Source organism: Podarcis melisellensis, assembly GCF_964234715.1.
Source record: "Podarcis melisellensis genome assembly, chromosome: 11".
Classification (NCBI taxonomy): domain Eukaryota; kingdom Metazoa; phylum Chordata; class Lepidosauria; order Squamata; family Lacertidae; genus Podarcis; species Podarcis melisellensis.
In genome coordinates, this window is record NC_138543.1 from 27,748,931 (window position 1) to 27,769,354 (window position 20,424).

The 20,424-nt window shown below is 38.5% G+C and overlaps 1 protein-coding gene across 7 annotated transcripts in view; it reads left to right on the forward strand.

The window, feature by feature from the left end:
• The window catches only part of ARB2A (ARB2 cotranscriptional regulator A), a 206,324-nt gene that overhangs the window by 94,677 nt on the left and 91,223 nt on the right, over positions 1-20,424 (forward strand). For all 7 annotated transcript variants that reach the window (XM_081930198.1, XM_081930197.1, XM_081930199.1 and 4 more), the window contains one exon: positions 7,547-7,666. In XM_081930198.1, coding sequence (XP_081786324.1) covers positions 7,547-7,666 — 120 coding nt within the window. The remainder of the gene's footprint in view (positions 1-7,546; positions 7,667-20,424) is intronic.

Here is a 20,424-nt window from a genome sequence, read left to right on the forward strand (position 1 = left end):
CACTAACATGTCACAAAAGGGGAGAGTTACACAAGATTAGCATAGACAGATATGTCAGGGCAACACCCAAGTATAAGATAAGCATAGGCAAACATGTCTTAAGTACCCACCACCCAAAAGTGCAATAGAACTTGCTTTGCATGTCTGGAGCCTGAGGCAAGAGATTTGAGGTGATGAGATTTGGCTTCCCTTGGAGATCAGTGAGCCCAGCAATTGTCACCTCTGGACATTTCCTGGGGTAGGAGGTGTGTATACATGTCTTCAAGCTTGGGGAGGTGGCAGGGAAAAGAGTCCTTTTTCCAAGGGCAAAATGGTGTTGGAATGGAGGAACTTGGCATACATTCAGGCATAATATTTGTAACATTTAAGAACTTTAAAGATGTGAGACCCCCCCCCCCGTAATTTCAGTAACAATATATTTCTGCCGAAGGTTCTGGTAGCCATCCTGGATCCAGTGCAATCTCATCTCTACCTACCCACCTATGAGTCCCCGTCAAGAGCTTTTCTTAGCCGCTAACTAAGCCCAGCTATTACATACTGGGAAAAGCTTTGCAATGCTTTTGTGTTTCTCTATGTCAGCTTTACTTTTAAGAGGGACTAGGCTTGTCCTATCACCTTTCTGAGCAGGACACTGAAATACAGGGTCTTGGCAGTGGTTTTTAATGTCTGAATGTCATCCATCACTTGCATGTCTTTAGGCTGGAACTGCCGTTGATCATGGCTGCAACCTTTCTAAATACAGTGGTACCTCGGGTTAAGTACTTAATTCATTCCAGAGGTCCGTTCTTAACCTGAAACTGTTCTTAACCTGAAGTACCACTTTAGCTAATGGGGCCTCCTGCTGTCGCCGCGCCACCGGAGCTCGATTTCTGTTCTCATCCTGAAGCAAAATTCTTAACCTGAGGTAATATTTCTGGGTTAGCAGAGTCTGTAACCTGAAGTGTATGTAACCTGAAGCATATGTAACCCAAGGTACACTACATTCACACCCCTCTTTCTCATACAGTCTACAACATGTTCTGTGGAGCATTCTCTCCATGGAATGTCTATGCTTTGGGCTGTCTTAATGTCCTCATCACACTCTTTACCTGCAGCTGCTTTATTGGCTGGTACTGTATACTTCCTCCCCTCACAAAGGCCATCAGAAGCAGCTATCCTGTAAGAAGCAGCAACAGCCAGCAAAGTGAAATGTCATAACTGCCACCTCCATGCTAGCTAAATAAGCACATGCACTGTGTATTGTTTATTTTGTTGTTGTTTTAATACCATAGTTTGAAGTAAGCTGTTCTAGGAATCTTGTTGGGTAAAGAATGTGTTAAAAATGCTTTAAATTAAATAAAAAAAGCTCCTACATCATTTCCTTGGGAATAATCTGTTGGCCTTAATCTTTGAATGCAGAGATTATATGCAAAACATGTGTAAATACTCATTAATATGCATGACTCTGAAATGTTATAAATTAAGCAATAACAAGAATTTTTTGTGTGTGCGTGTGTGTCTTAAAGGTAAAGGTACCCCTGCCCATATGGGCCAGTCGTGTTCGACTCTACGGTTGCGTGCTCATCTCGCTCTAGAGGCCGTGAGCCGGCACCGTCCGAAGACACTTACAGGTCACATGGGCAGCGTGCTGAAGCTGCAGCTGGCGAGCCAGCACCAGCGCCGCACACAGAAACGCCATTTAACTTCCCGCCATAAAGCGGTCCCTATTTATCTACTTGCACTTAAGAGTGCTTTCGAACTGCTAGGTGGGCAGGAGCTGGGAGCTCACCCCGCCGCGGGGATTCGAACCGCCAACCATACGATCGGCAAGTCCTAGGTACTGAGGTTTTACCCACAGCGCCACCCGCGTCCCTGTTTGTGTGTCTTAGTCCCTAAAAAATTCTTTGATTCCTTGTTCCCTCCCCCTTAGTTTGTCACGGGTAATAGTTGTGTCTTGGCTTCATTTCTTATTTTGCTGACTTCTCATATGTAATCTATATAGCAAGGTTCAGAAAGCAGAGACACTCCAGACGTTACTGGACTTTGTTGTTTAGTCATTTAGTCATGTCCGACTCTTCGTGACCCCATGGACCAGAGCACGCCAGGCACTCCTGTCTTCCACTGCCTCCCGCAGTTTGGTCAAACTCATGCTGGTAGCTTCGAGAACACTGTCCAACCATCTCGTCCTCTGCCGTCCCCTTCTCCTTGTGCCCTCCATCTTTCCCAACATCAGGGTCTTTTCCAGGGAGTCTTCTCATGAGGTGGCCAAAGTATTGGAGCCTCAGCTTCACGATCTGTCCTTCCAGTGAGTATTCAGGCCTGATTTCCTTAAGAATGGATAGGTTTGATCTTCTTGCAGTCCATGGGACTCTCAAGAGTCTCCTCCAGCACCATAATTCAAAAGCATAAATTCTTCGGCGATCAGCCTTCTTTATGGTCCAGCTCTCACTTCCATACATCACTACTGGGAAAACCATGGCTTTAACTATACGGACCTTTGTTGGCAAGTTACTGAACTACAGCTTCCAATTATCTCTTAGTTGCTATACTGAGTGGAGTTGATTGGGGGAATCTAACAACATCTGGAGGACCCCAGGTTCTTCCTGCACCCCACTATATATAATTAATTAGCCAAATCAAAGCAGTTCTTGTTACCATTTAGAGCATTCTGGCTCTAAAACAGACAGATCAGGTGTCTGGAAACCCACTATCAGATCAGGATTGTGATAGTCATCCATATATAATTTTTGTCCCAAGCACCTGATGATCATAGGTACACTGCATGGATGCTTGATTTAACATTAGTGGCAGTCATGAATAAATTAATTTCTACAAGCATTTTCTGAGTACTTATACTACCTGGTAACATTTCACACTAAATCTTAGGTACCTGTTCATGGATTTCATGTTCTTCATAGACCTGCATTCTGCTCACGTCTGACATCTGCTCATCAGGCCACTCTTAAATTGCTCTGCCTTGCCTTCTATAAAGTGCCCTTGTTCCAACTGCCCTGTTTTCCTCCATGATTGCTGGTGATACGCCCTATTTGAACTGGTACTACAGCTCTCCATTATGTTTATTCTATTCTTATTCTGTGTCAAACAGGACTGAAAAATACCAGTGGGATCAATAACTTAGTTACACTGAATAGCAGACTAGAATAGTAATGATTAACACATTGGTGACAATTCTCAATTCAAGGGACATCCAGAGCGGAAGGTGCAACTATTACAATGCAGTAAATGTCTTATTGGCATTTTACATGGTTAAAGCAAAACCTGTTTTGAACTTTTGAATGAGCTTTGATGAAAAAAGAGATTATGGACAATAACCTGTTTGCTTCATTTGGCTAGCACCTATCTGAATACTAAAAAAATCATCAGTATGTACACTGAGATATTTTATTGCTGGACTCGTGTAATCATAACTTGGTGTTGGTTATATAGGCTTTGTGTTTAAAATACTTCGACTTCTATCTATATAGTTTCTAAAGTGAGTGTATTCTGATGAATGAAGCTCACATTCAGCAAAACTAATTGCACTTTCCACAGGAAATCCTGTCTAGGCTGAATCAGGTGTGTGAAAGGGTGACAGATTTCCCACATCCTAATATTCCATCCCAAATATGCCTTTGCTTCTTCCTGCATTGGTGACCTCTATTGTGAAGTAAAATTTCTGTCTACGCCATTTTATGGGGGTTTGTATCCAACAGTTATGTGAGCAGAGATCAGCTTGTGCAACAGACCTTTCTCTTCCCCCATTCAGCCCATCACTTTCCAGAAAGCTCTCTCCAAGTGTTGAAAGTGAGGCTTCTGAGCAATGGGAGTTGTGTCATGTGTGGCTGTGCTGTGAGGAAGAAATTGCTCAAAATTGAATGGATGGAGCTAAAACCTAAGATACCAAACTTTTCCCTTTTTTAAAGAAAGGTAGCCCTTATTGCCATACACATTGATTTATACACATCAATAAATGTTTCTGGACATGAATAGCGTGTACCAGGAAAGCTGTATTCCCATTGCAAATTGTTGGCATCCCGCAGTTCAGATTAACATTTCAGTACATGCCACTGGGTTACATACATAGAAAAGTAAGAGCGTATGTAAATACCAAGTGCATATCTGAAGTCATGCTGTAAAAACCAAGAGGTTTAACATGTTGTTGAAACAGTTTCAGTTTGCTTTTCAACTGTGGAAAGGCTGATTTGACTATGGTCTACTTCTTGGGAGAAAGTTCTCTAGTTTTGTATTTTGAAATTATCACGATTGAGCTCCTTGAAAACATTGCAGGATTTCTATCTGCCTAGCAACAGGTTAGCAGAACAAAAAAAGAAAAAAAGAATCAGGATAATTTGGCATCAAAGCAGGAAATATGTGAACCTGTCACTGTAAGCAGTCTCAAAGGGCAAACTGCTTTGCTGGAGCTAATTAACCTTAGGAAATAATTACACAAATATGCAAATGTTGTTTAGATAATTCCATGTGTTATCAGCTCAGGTAGTCCATCATAACTGCAGACCTTGCAATGCCTAGGTATTAGTATCTGGTGTAGTTGATAAGGCTTTGGTTTCTGCCTGCCTTCAGCTTGGTATTTAAGAATTAATGATGGCAATATTCCATTCATGATTTTAACCTGCATTTTGAAAGCTCCAGAAAACACTGTATATACTGTATGCACACTGCTTATCTGTGGACACTAATGGTTTGATTCATTAAAATGTTATATGCCTCGCTGGTCTTACTTGTCAAACAATGCTGTGTTTGGTTTTTTTAAAAAAAAGACTAAAATAATATTGCTTAATGTGTAATATAACCCAAACAAGCTGACTAGATATGTTTCTAAAATGCCTCATTTTATATACAGTGGTACCTCTGGATGCGAACGGGATCCGTTCCAGAGCCCCGTTCGCATCCTGAAGCAAACGCAACCCGCGTCCGCGGGTCACAATTCGCCGCTTCCACGCATGACGTCATTTTGAGCGTCTGCACATGCACAAGCGGCGAAACCTGGAAGTAACGCACTCCGTTACTTCCAGGTCGCCGCAGAGCGCAACCCGAAAAGGCTTAACCTGAAGCGACTTCAACCCGAGGTATGACTGTACAGAAAATTTTCTTTGAATCTTGCAAAGGTCCTGTTGAAATTATCCTGGTGAAAGCCAGTAAACTTCACAATGGGGTGGTTTCAGTTATATTTTTCTTAAGAATAGTGGATACAAAAATGGATAGAGAAATGTTTTTCTCACTCATATAAGGGCAGAACCTCTGGTTATCCCATCAAGCTAAATGTTGGGAGATTTCAGGGCAGAATTTGCTTTCACAAGCTGGGGTGATGCCTACCAGCTTTAAATGGCAATTAGACAACTTCATAGAAGATTATGGCTTTCAGTGGCTACCATAATGGGCTATTTACTACCATGTTGGGTTCTGAATGGTAGATAATAGTAACATTAAAAAATCCATGTTCTTCAAAAAATAAAACAATAATCAGCTTGGCCAGCCAAACACTTGCCAGAAAAGAAAGGAATTTGTTAGAAAGCAAAAAAAGCAAGGTGGGAAGGCAAAGATAAGGTGAGGTGGGCCTGGGCTTTAATATCCAGAGTTCGTTCCTATGTTCCTGCCAAAAATTAAAGCTGAGATTCTCCTCTTTCAAAAAAAGTGTTCCTTATTTGCTATTCTTGTTAGTTACTCTGCCCTATTTTATTGTATTCATTAAGCACATATCACTTTGTGCTACTCTGGCATCAAATGCAAGGTAAGTGGGGCAAAATTGCACAATTTTCTGCTACAGAATCCTATAAAATTAAGCTCCAAGGCAGATAAGGAAAAGTACCAAATGACAGTATTGTCTATTTTCCCTATTAATTTGGAATTACCAGTTCTTCCTAGCAGCAAAATAAGCAGGTTCTGCTTAGGCCTACCTCTACAAAACCATTAATAATAATGTAAATATAATTAAACATGTTGTGTTTAACTGGTATATTTATTAATATCCCACCCTTGTCTGGTATAAATCTTGTGTTCTATAGAACATTCAAAAGTTAGAAATAAAAAACCTATTTTTTCTGTACACTTTCCCTTAAATAACTAAAGTTTTAAATGAATATGCACTGTAGCTTTTCATTTTATGGATTTTATATGTGATCAAATAGTCTTTTATTATGTTTTTTTCTTAAATAATCCAAATTTTCCTTATCTTCTGAGTAGTCTTTCATTGAATTTCCAGCTCACTGGATTGACAGGTGCTCAATATCTGATATGTCTGATAATTTTAATAGTTACTGACAGATAGTAAGATGTACTAATTCTGCCTTCTCCTAGTAAGAGAACTAAAATAAAGATAATAATTAAGAATAAAGCTTTTAAAACTTATCACTGCATTAAATGACTTGTTAAATTCTATTCATAAAGTGTTAACTTGTTTTTCCCCCCAAAAAGAGACATGAGATTTGTCTAATTAGGCAGGAATTTTAAGGTTTTAAACCTTTTGTGAAAAGAACAGGTTCATTAGATTGAACAAGGAAGACAAAGCCAGTAGTTACAGCTGCCTCCTTTCATCCACAAATTAAAATGAATAGGGATGGTTCTACCTTGCATTCTCTATCTCCTGTGTCTCATGGGCTTTAGGTAAGGTAGACCCTGCATTACTATTTAGCTTCCCATAGCTGGAATTTAAAATGTTTCTATCAACTTCTCCTTATTTTTCTGCTACAGAATTTGGTAGAACTTGACATTAAGGTTGACCTCAGGCTGCTACCAACACTATCTAATTCTCCTTTTTCCCATAAAGCTCTGGGGCAAGTTTCCTGCATGTTGTTTCCCTAGTCTGGTGATGTAGAGCAGATTATAGGGATCAGGTGCATAAAAATACACAGTGCAACAACATCACTATATTAATCATATATTATCACAATATAGGTAAATGTTTGTTTCAGTGGGACAGCTATTGAAAGGAATTAGATGGTCTATGACCATTGTATTTCAGATGTAATAGGTTTTAAATGTTATCTTAAAGTGCATAATACAGAGGAATGTAAAACTAAACAATGATGGCTGAGAAAAGATTAGGGTAGGGTACGTGTTGCAAAATAATTGTAATTATCAGTTTCTTTCTGTTTTGTACTTGCCTCTGGTCAGTGTGTTGCAGCTACAGTTCTTCATTCTTCCCACTCTTGTTTGTTCTTTAAATTTTCTCTTCTTTAAAAGCTCCTTAAAAGTTAACTTCTTTTGGCCTTGCTATCTCTCTTTTACTTTATATTTCCTTCTGTTTCTTTTAAAAAAGCTCCCTATTTTATAACATGTGCAAGTTATGATGTTCCATTTTCTTCTTAGTGAATGTACTGCATGTTAGGAAGGGGGTTGTGTGTGTCTGTTTAAAGAAGTGTGTGGTGCATATCTGCCTATTATTTCTCTCTTTTTAAAAAACCCTTCTTATCCATTGTGTTTCTTGTCTATTTGGATTATAAGCCTCTTGGGCAGGAACTTTTTGTTTACTTTTTTAAAAAGGATCTAGCATATCTCAAGCGCCAAATAAATAAGCATGATCATAATTAGCGTTATCTTCACTTTCTAGGAAAATGGCTCTCCTGAAGAACATGCAATTTACATATGGGACCACTTTATCTCCCAATCAGCAGCTGAAAATGTTTTTTTTGTGGCTCACAGTTATGGTGGACTTGCATTTGTGGAATTGGTGAGTATTGCTGTTTGGTTATTCCTTATTTTCTTTTGTTCACATAGTTGCCAAAGTGTTAGGTATTGTTGTTTTTAAGTATGTGGACTTAAAACCATATTTCCTTTATATGCTATGGCTATGTTCATTCATTCCCCCCCCCCCCTTTTGCTAAGTAAAACAAGGCTGGATAACCTTTTTTGACCCAAGAGCCACGTTGACAGTCAGGCACCCTTAAAAGGGCCACATGCCAGCCGTAGACAAGGCAATGTATACATGCACATATATGTATGCAGAGATGCAGAATGCTATTTCATTCTTTCACACTCTCATTTTTTCACATATACACACATACACAAGCAGCCACGCACCCATGCATACATACATACAAACATACATACAAACACAGATGCACACACGCAGCATTTCTATCCATCCAGATCATTCTGTGCAAAGTAAAATATGACACTTCTTCCCACCCTCCAGTCTACCACTGTGCCATAGGGCATAAAAATACAGGCTATTATTATTATTATTATTATTATTATTATTATAAATTTGTATGCCACCCTCCTTCCGAAGATCTCAGGGTAGTTCACAATCTTCTGAACTAGTCATGCCTATATCCACTTCATTTCCAGCCCCTTATTCTTTCCTGCTACTCCAAACCCCTCTAAATATATCACTTCCTTCTCTTCATAGGGGGGCAGAAGTGATGGCGAGAAAAATTGCCCTCTCCCCCCAGCTCGTTCTCTTTCTTTCCCTCTTCCTTATCCCATCCTAATCAGGGGACATGGTGTTTTATGGGGCAGTTGTTTGTTTAAGGGAACCTTTTGTATTTACATAGGGCGATCAAGGATGGGATGAAAGGACACTACTTCCCCTGTTCTTTTTATACACTCACATGCTCTTGTGAAGGGATGTGGGGAATGTTGTAGGAGGCTGCTATGGTGATGGCTTTGGATGGCCGAAAAGAAGTAATAGAGATAGGCAGGAAGAATCACTGGACTTCTTCCCTCAGTCCTTGGATTTATTTGCTACATTTATATCGCACTTTTCTTCCTAGGATCTATACGTGAACAGGGAGAGGAAGTCCATGGGTTGGGAAACTCATTTCTTGATTTGAGGGCGAGTCTTGTGAACTCCGGGGATTTGTATTCAAGCTAGGCTCAGTTGAACTTTCACGACACCCATAGTAAGATCCTGCCCTTTATCTCAGACAATATTGAAAGGGCCTCCATTAGAGTAATGAGAATCAGAACAACCTGTAACTAAATAGAATAGTGTGGACGATTTGACATAGGACATGTTTACATTTTGGAATTTGGATCCTACAGGCATCTAGAAAGGTTTTGCCCATTTTAAATGGGTAAAAGGACTGAAAATACCTATATGGCCCTTGGTTCATACAGTTTATTTCTCTTTATCTCAGACCTAATAAAATTAGTCCTTGTAGGAGTGTTAGTAATTTTCTCGCTCCTGAGAATTTGTAATATATTTCCCCAACCTGCTTATCCCCTCCCTTGTCCATGGATGGTGTTATTTTTACTATGTAAGGATACATACGCATTCAGTTTGCTGTTAATATACAGTATAAGATATTGGATTAGTATCAGCATTCTCAATAGACATATCTTTTGTTCATGCATTTTGTCTGTGGGTATTTATACCAGAGAACAAAATGATGTGATATGACTATAGTACTGTGTTTTATTTTTATTGTATGTATGAATGATAAATATGTGGGCATTTGACTATTGCAAAAACTGAAATAGAAAGCATACTGGACCATATTGCTTTGTAATTCTTTGAAGGGTCTCATGCCCTTTGGTTTCTATGTGATTGGGGGGGGGAGCACTCTAGATATGTTGTGAGTGCAGTTTATGCATGCTGTAAAGGATTGCCAAGAGTGGCTCCTGTTGCTTTAGCACTTTCTGACTAGCAGCTTTAATGATGTAAAGTAAAGCATTGCTCTTTTGTTTTTAGACAATATATTAAACATGCATGCAATGATTCTGATATTCAGTTTGTCTTTTTGCAAGTTATTCCTCCTGTGAATGAGTATGTCATGAGTTGCATAGTATAAGTAGGAGATGTCACTGTTAAACAGTGCAATCATACACATGTCTCTGTGGCTTCCTCTCAGGTAAGGGGGCACAGGATCACAGCTTGAGTTGTCCCCTGTGGCTGTGAAGACCTTACCTATATTTAAGCTTATTTGAGGTAACTCAATACAAACTTGGGTTTCTTTCACTTGTTCTGTTGGGCAACCAATAAAATATATTACTACATTTTGTATTGTATTATGCTTGTGGCTGTGAAGCCTTTCCATAAATAGTGCATATGTTAGGAAGTGAGTGAAGTGAAAAGAAGGTGGGGAAAGAGGGAGTGAGATGGGGGAGATTCCAAAATCATTCTGTTATCAGTTTTGTGGGGGAGAAATTGCTTGATTTTAATTTTTGTTGGCATTTCACTCGGTAGGGTTAAACCCCGGTTGACTTAATGGACCAGCTACCACTGTCCCTAGCTATAATGAAAATAAAAAATGGCAATACACAGAAACAAAGTGTGTGTATGAGAGAGAATTCAATTCCTTTTAAAGTGAATGCTTTTCTAGGCTTTTGTGTGTGCTGTGCAATTGCACCTAGTTATTGAGGGGAAATACTGCTTTCTTGTAGTGTCACAGTTGATATTAAGCATAAGACAAAAGCCGTTAACAACAACCAAAGTCTTTTACCAAATCACATCTCTTATGTTTCCAAATTTGCAGCTCTAAACTGATAGTATGTCACAATTTGGTTCAGTGCACCTAAAACAAGTTGAGAAACTTATTAAATGTCCCCAAATTAACAAGTGTCTAGATTCGAGACCTTCTTTGAGCTTGAGGCCCCAGGCTAAATGGCCCTCCTGACCCCTGACCCTGACTACACCCATAGTTAATGGTATGAATGCACCAGTTACATGGTAGGGAACCAAAATACACTTTTAAAGGTCATTTATTTTTATTTTTATTTTGTTTCATAATGGAGATGGATGACATTATGAATTACATGTAGAGATGATACTCCTGTATTGAAAATTGTTTTTAGTCAATTACTGCTTGGTAAATAAAATGAACTTTTGGTTTTAGAGATGATAGGAAAGTGATGCTCCTGTGATACTTTGTTTTCTAGACTTTGATTAGTATGTATCTGGCACAACTAGGCAATGAATAAGAAAGATGTGCATTTGTCACATGGTTTCCCAATTTTTCCAGTGCTGGAACAAGTTTTCCTCTTTCAGAAAGCAATATGCTAATTGTTCTTGTTGCTTCACTGTTTCTCCAGCCGTGTATTGTGAATGATGAACAGAAAACAGAGAATTATCTGTCTAGCTTCCCAAATATTTGATTGACATGATCAGCTGTAATTTTTTACATTTTTATCACCCTTTGTAACCAGAAAATATTGTTTTGTCTAGTCGGTGCTACACACAAGTAAGCAGTAAAAAGACCTTCCGTGTTTTCAAAAGACGTTATTAACAATTAACATTTTAAATGATACATATAATTTCCCCCATATATTGTAATGATTTATGTTTTTAGCAGACTGATAATTTTTGGAACTCTATTGGCAAGAGAACACATTCAGTTTGTGAATTCTTAATTTTAAAAATAGAAATGTTTGCCTGAAGTATTAAGATTCAAAACCGTTTTGAACTAAAGCTTCCCCTCTCCCTTTTCAGTCAGTGGCTTGAGATGGCATGGCTAACAGATGACCAATGTGTCATTCCCATTTTGCTTGTTTCTCTTGTCACGCTGGTGGATATTTCTCCACTTTTGTTCTACTTTAATATGAAGCACACAGATGTTTCAGAACAAGATTTGACTTCTGACCTTGGGGCTTCTAGGGTCAGGGTACTCAGGGCCTGTGAAATTATCACAAGCAGAGCTAAAGTTTTTCTCCATCGCAGGAAGTAAGCAGTAAGTAAGAAGTTAAAAAGGAGCTTTGTCAGATAGACAAGATGGTCTCAGTAAGGGTCAGCTTCTGTAGTCTGCTATCTCTGCAGGAGGTGTGTGCATGGGAGGAAGAATATAATATATAGCCACTGGGACATCACATATCTATCACACGTGCAAAACTAGTTCTGAAGAATACATTTCACAGAAGATAACTGATTTAAGAAAAGAGCTATACTATGAAAAAGAGTTTTAACAATGTATTTAATATATTTATTTGCTGTAAGTACAGGCAACCTGAATGATTGATAAATCAACTCTTGAAATACTTCACTTTTTCCAAACATTTGGCTTTTTTGTCCTTTAAAAAACAGGAATGCTTATTGAGTGAAATATATATTTAACAGTGGGCTACAGTGGTTCTTGTCTTCTTAAATAATTTATTTCCAAATAAATAAACTGTTTTTTTTGTAATAAATATTACTGCTAGGGAATATCCCTAGTGCTGCTAGGGAATGCATGCTCTTTTTCACTAAGCCAGTTCAAACAATCATTTCAGAAATGTAAGAGTCACCATGAAGTAACTATTGTACCTTAGAAACAGACATACAGAAATGTCCCATGGAATAGAGCAGTGCAAACTAGTCCTTTAGGGCAAATGGGGGGCTGCCCCAGCAACCTCACTTTGCTCTCTGTCACCCTAGCTGCTTCCCTTCATAATTGCATCAAGTCCAGTGTATGGCACTGCTTCTCAGCTTCCTCCTCCTTAGTCTCATTTGATGAGTTGGAACTTTAGGTAGTAACCACTATGCTCAATAAAGTTTTGATTATTGAATCATTTTTCATACAAAAAAATAAACCTGTAAACTTTTCAGATATTATACAAGACCCCGTAAGAGCAGGATATGCATTTAAAACATATGCATAGATAGATATAGTAATATTGTTATATACATCTAAGAAATCCATATATAAAACCATGGTTTTCCAAGCAATATTGTTGCTTGAGGCCAGTTGCTTAAGAGTTGGACCGACTTTGGTAAACCAAAGCAAATCACCCATCTGCAAGCTCTGCAGCTCAATTTCAAGGTAACTAAATTGGAGCCCCTACATAGCAAGTGTTTAGGTTTGAAGTACAGTAGTTGCTTAACAACATTTAATTTAACTATTTACCAGTAAACTAAGCAGGAGATGCCAAATTAGGACTTTCAGAGTAGAACAAGACTTTTAACCTATTTGGAACCTGTAGTGTAACAACCTGTAGCATCTGTTGTAGGAGGGGGAGTTCCTAGCTTGCTGTGTTTGGAATTTTGATCAAAATGAATGCAAACATTAAAATAGTTATCCTGGCTTTCTTGGCTTCACGTTAATTATTCCAATAGAGAGGATGAGCACTTCAGTGGGGCAGGGGTAAGGGAAGAACTATATAGTGAGTTCTTAGAGAGCCAGTGTGGTGTAGTGGTTAAGAGCGGTAGTCTCATAATCTGGGGAACCGGGTTCGCTTCCCTGCTCCTCCACATGCAGCTGCTGGGTGACCTTGGGCTAGTCACACTTCTCTGAAGTCTCTCAGCCCCACTCACCTCACAGAGTGTTTGTTGTGGGGGAGGAAGGGAAAGGAGAATGTCAGCTGCTTTGAGACTCCTTAAAAGGGAGTGAAAGGCGGGATATCAAATCCAAACTCTTCTTCTTAGAGGAAATACAGTGAGCCTACACTACATCATACTGTGTGACAGCCCACCAAGCTCTCTTGTTATTATACTGAGGAGCTACTGTTCTCCAGCCTTTCAGGGTTCATAGATTACAAAATAAATAACTGAATGTGACTCAGTATGTGTGGGAAATAAAATTTCACCAATAAATATATCCAAATAAATTGTTTTTAACGTGTTATGTAAGAACTAATAATAATTATTAACTAATAATAATAATAATAATTAATATAATAATTTTATTATTTATACCCCACCCATTGGGCAGCTTACAACACATAAAAAAATTGTGAAACATTAGACATAAAAAAAATTTCCTGATACAGGGTTGCTTTCAAATGTGAACTAATGGTGAAGACTGAGAATATGTAAGATACACAAATTAAAAGCTTGAAATTAAATTTTAGGCTAATAGATAACTATAAGTAAATTACTGTTCTCAATATACAGTACTAAAAATAGATGTGTGTCATAGTATTCTTATGGAATTTCAAAATTCTAACCATATCACATTTTTTTCATATTTCCTTTTATACTGTCATTGAAATAGAGATTATTACTTACCCCATAGCTCACCTCTTGCTTTGCCTACTGAGAGCTAGACATAGATAGCATGGTTCTAATTAAATTCTTAGTACTATGAAGTATGTAAATAAAGAGAAGCTCCATGTTTAAAGCAACTTCTCAAAGGAATGTATTATTTTTTATGTACCACCATTGATATGTGTACTTTAGAGAGGAACAAAATTAAAAAGGCCCCAGCCCTGAAGAAGTTAGAATGGAAATTTAAATAGAACAGGAGTGGGGGGGCCCACAAATGCAGTAGGGGAAGCATTTTCCCAAAGGCAGTTTATTTAAAATAATTATATCTTGCCTTTCTTCACAACACACCTCTGAGGTGGCTAATAATAAAGATTAATACATAATAAAGAAAGGGCAGTATCCAATACCAATCATACTCGGATCCATTGAAATCGTTGGCATTAAGCCCATTTATTTCAAAGAGTCTACTCTGAGTATGACTTAGTTGGCTATTGCCAACTTTTTAAAAGGCATTGGTAACATCTGAAAATACTGGGGTGAACGATGGGAAAGCTGCATTCTCCTGGTCTTAAATATTGCTGCTGGCATAACTGTTGCTCTTTGAAGTTCCATATTGACCATGGAAACAATAACTCCCTTACTCTAATATGTGCAATGTAGTAATCAGGACCAGAAAAGACCAGAAAGCACCAGATGTGCTAAGACTGCTTTTCAGCCAGGCAGCTGGACAATCAAGAGCTTTTCCCTCTTTCTGGTGGCAAGACGATCAAGTAAAGATTTGAATGGGGGAGGAAATTATGATAAATGTCCATTCCCCTAACCTTCGATGTTGATACTGCTGGTGATGAGGTGGCTGTTTCAGTTGCACATGTATACAAGTTACTCATACTTCATTTCCAGTGCGGTTTTCCTATATGACCCCACTTCATACACCTGCAGAGTCCAAGAATGGGAAACAAATTACTACTGGTTTCTAAGAATGTTTCAAGGCACTCACCTACCATGGTGGATATTGGGAGTCTGAATTGAGAACAACTGTAGTATTTTAGAAACCAAATACTGATAAAAGAAACTAAATACTGATAAAAGAATAGACGTAGAATGTATTTCAAGGTTTGGGGCCTAGTGTGAAACCTAGGGGGGGTGTTGTTGTTGTGAATTATTATTCTTTGAAGGTTGAAGGGAAGAAGCAATAGTATTGTAACAGAGTGAATATCAAAGAAAGCCTCTGTAGTGCAAGGGCTTGAACATGCACACAAGTGTTTCTTGTTTCCCCACTTCACCTGTGGTGCAACACTGCAAAGAGGTTGTTGCCAAAGTTTTCCCAACTTTTGGAGGCAGAGGTCCTAGGGTCAAATCCTGACAGCTCCAGCTAATAGGATCTGGGAGCTCTGCCTGGTGCCTAGTAGAACGTCTGTGAGAGCAGACAATTCTGGGCTAGATGGAGCACTTTTGATGGGAATGAGGCTGGGTGAGGCATGGACTTGCATGCCCTCTCCTCCACACTTCTCTAGTACACCATAAAGAGGGGAGTCAGAAGCTTTTGTTTCCAGTTTTAAATTAACCACAGTTTGATGTAATGTCCAGATTGGGAAGAACTTCAGTTAGTTTTAACTATGGTGTGTCTGAACAAGTCATATTGTAAGGCACATTTTGGAATGGGCTCAGACAAATCATAGTTTATACTAACTAGTTGGTCCTGGTTTGGGGATAAAGACAAATCATAAATAGTTTAAATTCAGAAGTAAATACTTTTGTTCTCCTCACTATGATTTAGCATTGCACATGAATGAGGCCACTTTAAGGCATCTTCATATGTTCATATATGTTGTTCATATCGTTTTTCTTCTTTGGTCCTAATGTGAAAGCTATTGCACAAATGTACTTTCACTGTTAGTTGGATAAGCTGTGTCACTGACATGACTGCAGGCAAATCCAGTGTAAAAGAAATGTTTCGTGAGAATCAGGCTTTGAGAAAATAATGAGAATCAGAGGGACAACCGGACATGTTAGAGTTATACAGTACACTTAACCATAAAGTGTTGGACTCTGAATTATTAGTGTTTGTCAAAGCAGCAATTCAAAAATAGACTTTTGATGCCAATACTATATTGGCTCTTTAAGAAAAAGTCAAGTATAACAAAAAAATAGTATATACTGTAAATGCAATAGTTAGCCCATACAACTCCATATTCAGTGTATCCAGAGGTTAATATTGTTGCTAACCAGAGATCACAGGGACTTAAATTTGAAATCAATAAAAAGCATGCTAAATCTTTTTGATTACACTAAATGTATCCATGCTTCTGTGCATCTTAGTGTTGCTTAGCTATTTGAAAATATTGAGTAGTTTATAGTTGACCCATGTGTTATCTACCAATTAACATAATTATAAAGACACTTGGTATAAATCCTTAAATGCTGACTTGATAAACCTATTACATAAGAAGCTGAATGACTACCCACACTGCTGTGTGCTGCGCTTTTATATCTAATCCTCGGCTGAGTAGTCTTTCATGGCACAGACATGGTGGGAAATTAATGTAGTTCTGATAAAACTGGACTATGTTCTGTTAAGATTAAAGTGTTAAAAGAGAATGGAACCTCTTTTTCCCCAGCCTAACTTCCTTATATTATACAACTTGTATCATTTTGTATCAATATAAAAAGAGGAGACTCCTGATTTTTTATTTTATTTTGCTCCTTCATTCCACATTCTTTATATTTCTTACTATGGGCCAGATTAACTGTATGTGTTAACCAAGTCTCATTACCTCAGTTTATATTGATGGAAGATTTGTCCTAATATTCTAGGGTGTGGCCCAGTGGTGTATCAGTGCAGCTTTACAGAAATCCAAGTTTTCACCATTTCTCCTTCCAGTGGAAAAACACAGAAAAATGCCCAGGCAGCTTAATAAGACAGTGCAGGATTGGGAGGTCTGTGTGTCTTTCCCATCTGCAAGTTGAGTTCCCTCTCTCTGTGCTATGCAACTTACTTGTGCTTCAGGTATGAGTAACTTGCCTGGCACCTGGAATATGTAAGGTGTCCACAGTTCCTGAAGTGTCTCTTCATACTGTCTTTGCCCATATCCATATGCTCACATGCATGTTGGGAAGGTTTTAGGGTCTGTCTTGACAATAAGATAAAGCAATAACCATTTCCCAAATCCCAAAAGGTGTCTGCCATCTCCCCACCCCCACCCCAGACTTCCCTTAATTTGTTTAAAGACTACCTTGCAAATGTGACTTGTGCTTTTATTGGCTGAAAAGGTGCCAGCTGTCACCCCACCTAGCATGAATAGGCTTAAAAATAGCCTGTGGCCAGGCAGCCTTTGCCCTCACATCAGAACCACTCACATTCCATCACAAGTTGGTCTGGGAACATCAGAAAGTCTGCAGTGGACTGCATGCTCTGTTGTTACTCATGGGAGACCAGAAGCTACTTTATAAATAACTAGGAAAATTCTCTCTTTATTTTCAATATTCTGCTTACCTGTTTGCCTCTTCCTTCCTTGTTATTTTTAACAGAACTTCATATAATTTGGCTCTTGGGGTCTGAAGTGTGTTTATGCCAAACTCTAGGATTATTTTAGTTACAGGTAGTTAGCCATGTTGGTCTGCCGTAGTCAAAAAGCCATGTTGGTCTGCCGTAGTCAAAAGAAATAAAAACATTCCTTCCAGTAGCACCTTAGAGACCAACTAAGTTTATTGTTTATTATTATTGTAATCTTCCATGTACCTTGCTGCTGAGTGCATACTACTTGAGTAGAAAAGTGGGATTTCATGGGGAAAAGAGCAGGATGTTCTGAATCTCAGAGTGGGGAAGGCATCTGTTGTTCCTCATAAACTGAGATAAAGAAAAGTAGGCAAACTTTCCCTATCCCCACCAACCCCCCGGCCTATCAACCACTATCTCAACATGCAGCACAAAACCTCCAGATAAAAACCTGGCAGAAGTCTAAAGGACTTCTACAAAAACCCATAGCAACACAAGAACCACAAGACAAACTAAGGGACACCCAAATACCTTGGCTAACTCACCATCAACTACATGCCTTCTTAAACAATCCAGCAGTAAAATCAGAAGCCACTAGACCCTTGACCACCTTCGAAAACCTGATAGCAGAGGAACATGGCAAGGGGATGGTAACCACAATATACAAAGTCCTACAAGAGATATACAAAATAACTAAACAGGTATTAGAACTCACCCTAGAACTGGCCCTGCTGGACGTCTTCCAAGTTTCATAATGACCACTAACATTATATAGAGCTTATAACCCACCTACTCTCAACAGCCAGATGCCTCATAGCCAGACACTGGAGAAACCTGTCCGGAGTAAACATGGACCAATGGTATCAAATTGTATGGGAAAAGCCTTACTAGAAAAGCTTACCAATAGACTGAAACTGACATGGGCACAAATAGAAGAGGATGCCTTCACCCTAGTATGGCTCCCCTGCATCACATATCAACAAGACAACAAGGATCCACCGACAGCATACAAATCAATCTAGCTTACCTGACCCAACAAGCCCTCCCCCCCTCGTGAATACAAACAAACCCCACTGCAGACAACCAACCACACCCTGCCCCTCAATACCTCTCACTACCGAGGAAATGTAATAAATGAATAGAAAGAGACACGGACACAAAAGTTGACACTGACACAAAACCCACTATGTGCACTGTACAAAATATATAAGCCTCACCACAACATCCCTCCTCTCCCCCCTCTTGTTCCCCAACCTTATACTGTACTCAACACTAATGTCTCACAACAACTGTAGCTGATATGTAAGAAAGACTGTACAACCTGAAAAAGAGACAAGGCATGGACCAGGAAAATCAGATAGATAGATAGATAGATAGATAGATAGATAGATAGATAGATAGAGTGGTACCTCTGGTTACAAACTTAATTCGTTCCGGAGGTCCATTCTTAACCTGACGCCATTCTTAACCTGAGGTACTTTAGCTAATGGGGCCTCCCGCTGCCGCCGCACTGCCTCAGCACGATTTCTGTTCTCATCCTGAGGTAAAATTCTTAACCCGGAGTACTATTTCTGGGTTAGCGGAGCCTGTAACCCAAAGTGTTTGTAACCCAAGGTACCACTATAGATAGATAGATAGATAGATAGATAGATAGATAGATAGATAGATAGATAGATAGATAGATAGATAAATGGCTGAGAAGTGCAGAAGTGCAGGGGCCACTCTCTCTGGGTTCTTTTGGAAGTAATTGGTTTTACCTCCCAGAATTCACTCTGCTTGGGGGTTATAGATATTAATACGGTGTATGTTATAATTTTGAAATGTGACTGGCCTACTTTGAAGGGAAGGGCATAAGAAAGTCTCCCTGCGTCTCCCTTGCATTACACATGGTTTGGACAGGAACAGAAATAACATATATTTGTTTTCCAAGTCTCCATCTTGCAATATTTTTTCTTACTCCTCAAGCATTTTTAATTGAAGTACTGGAAATCTTTAGACCTCCATGAAAATGGTCAGTCAGGTACTTGATTATTTGCTTTTTCATACAGTTGGAAAATCTGATGCTTTATTTAACATAGAAAGCATTTGAGCGCACCAATTGTTTTAAAGGTGACACAACTTAGTGGTGCTATAGTATAAAATGAAACGATCTTAAGGGAAGAGTTGGGTTGACATCCTAAGTTGACATTGCATTTCCCATTCGAAAATTTAGAGTTTAGAGATCTGAAAATATAGTAGCATTTTAATACTCAGTTTCATGACAAACATTTTTATTTTCCTTGTTCTGTCTTTGGTTTTGCACCTGAGCTGTTAGTTACCAAGGAGTTTGATTATGCTGTATTATTTGTTTGGGGGTATCTCTCTTCTATTTGTGCATAGTATTCTTATATTACTGTTCTATAAAAGTTGGAGGGTATGTTGATCTTGTTTACAAACATGATACATTTTAGGAATTTGTTTTCAAAATGAATGATTATTTGTAAAAAAAAAAGTTTGTGCAAATATTCAGGAGAAGGATTATTTGTTACTATTTATCCTTTTCAATGAATTATTATATTTGCATTGATGCAGAAAGTGGTCTGCCATCTAAGGTAAATTCAGCTTTACAAATATTTTATTAGTCATATTAAATATGTTTGATATATGTTGAAGGAAGTATAATTCTCTTATTTCTTTTATATAAGCATTAGCTCCATTGAAGACCCCTTTATAATGAGGATGCAAATAAGTTGAAGCTTGTGTTGAAGTACATTTAAATGAAAGAGTCAAAAAATAATAATTTTTTAAATGTAATTAAAAGGCAATGATTCATTCCACTTCAAGAGCTACAGAGAAGTGTGCAGAAAGAACTGGATTTTTAAAAACCTGATGCTTTAAAAAGTTTTTATTCTCAGACCAATCTTGCTAAATTAAATATTTTGATTTCTTAATGTTGCTGAAATGATACTGATAGTTCATTGTTATGTTCTTTTAAAACTGTAATTCAGTTTGCCATCTTACACTATTGCTCTGTACAGACCTCCTGTAATTTTCAACTAGCTGTTGAAAATAACCTAGTTTAAGAGTTCAGCTGAGAACGTGAGGGATTCATCAT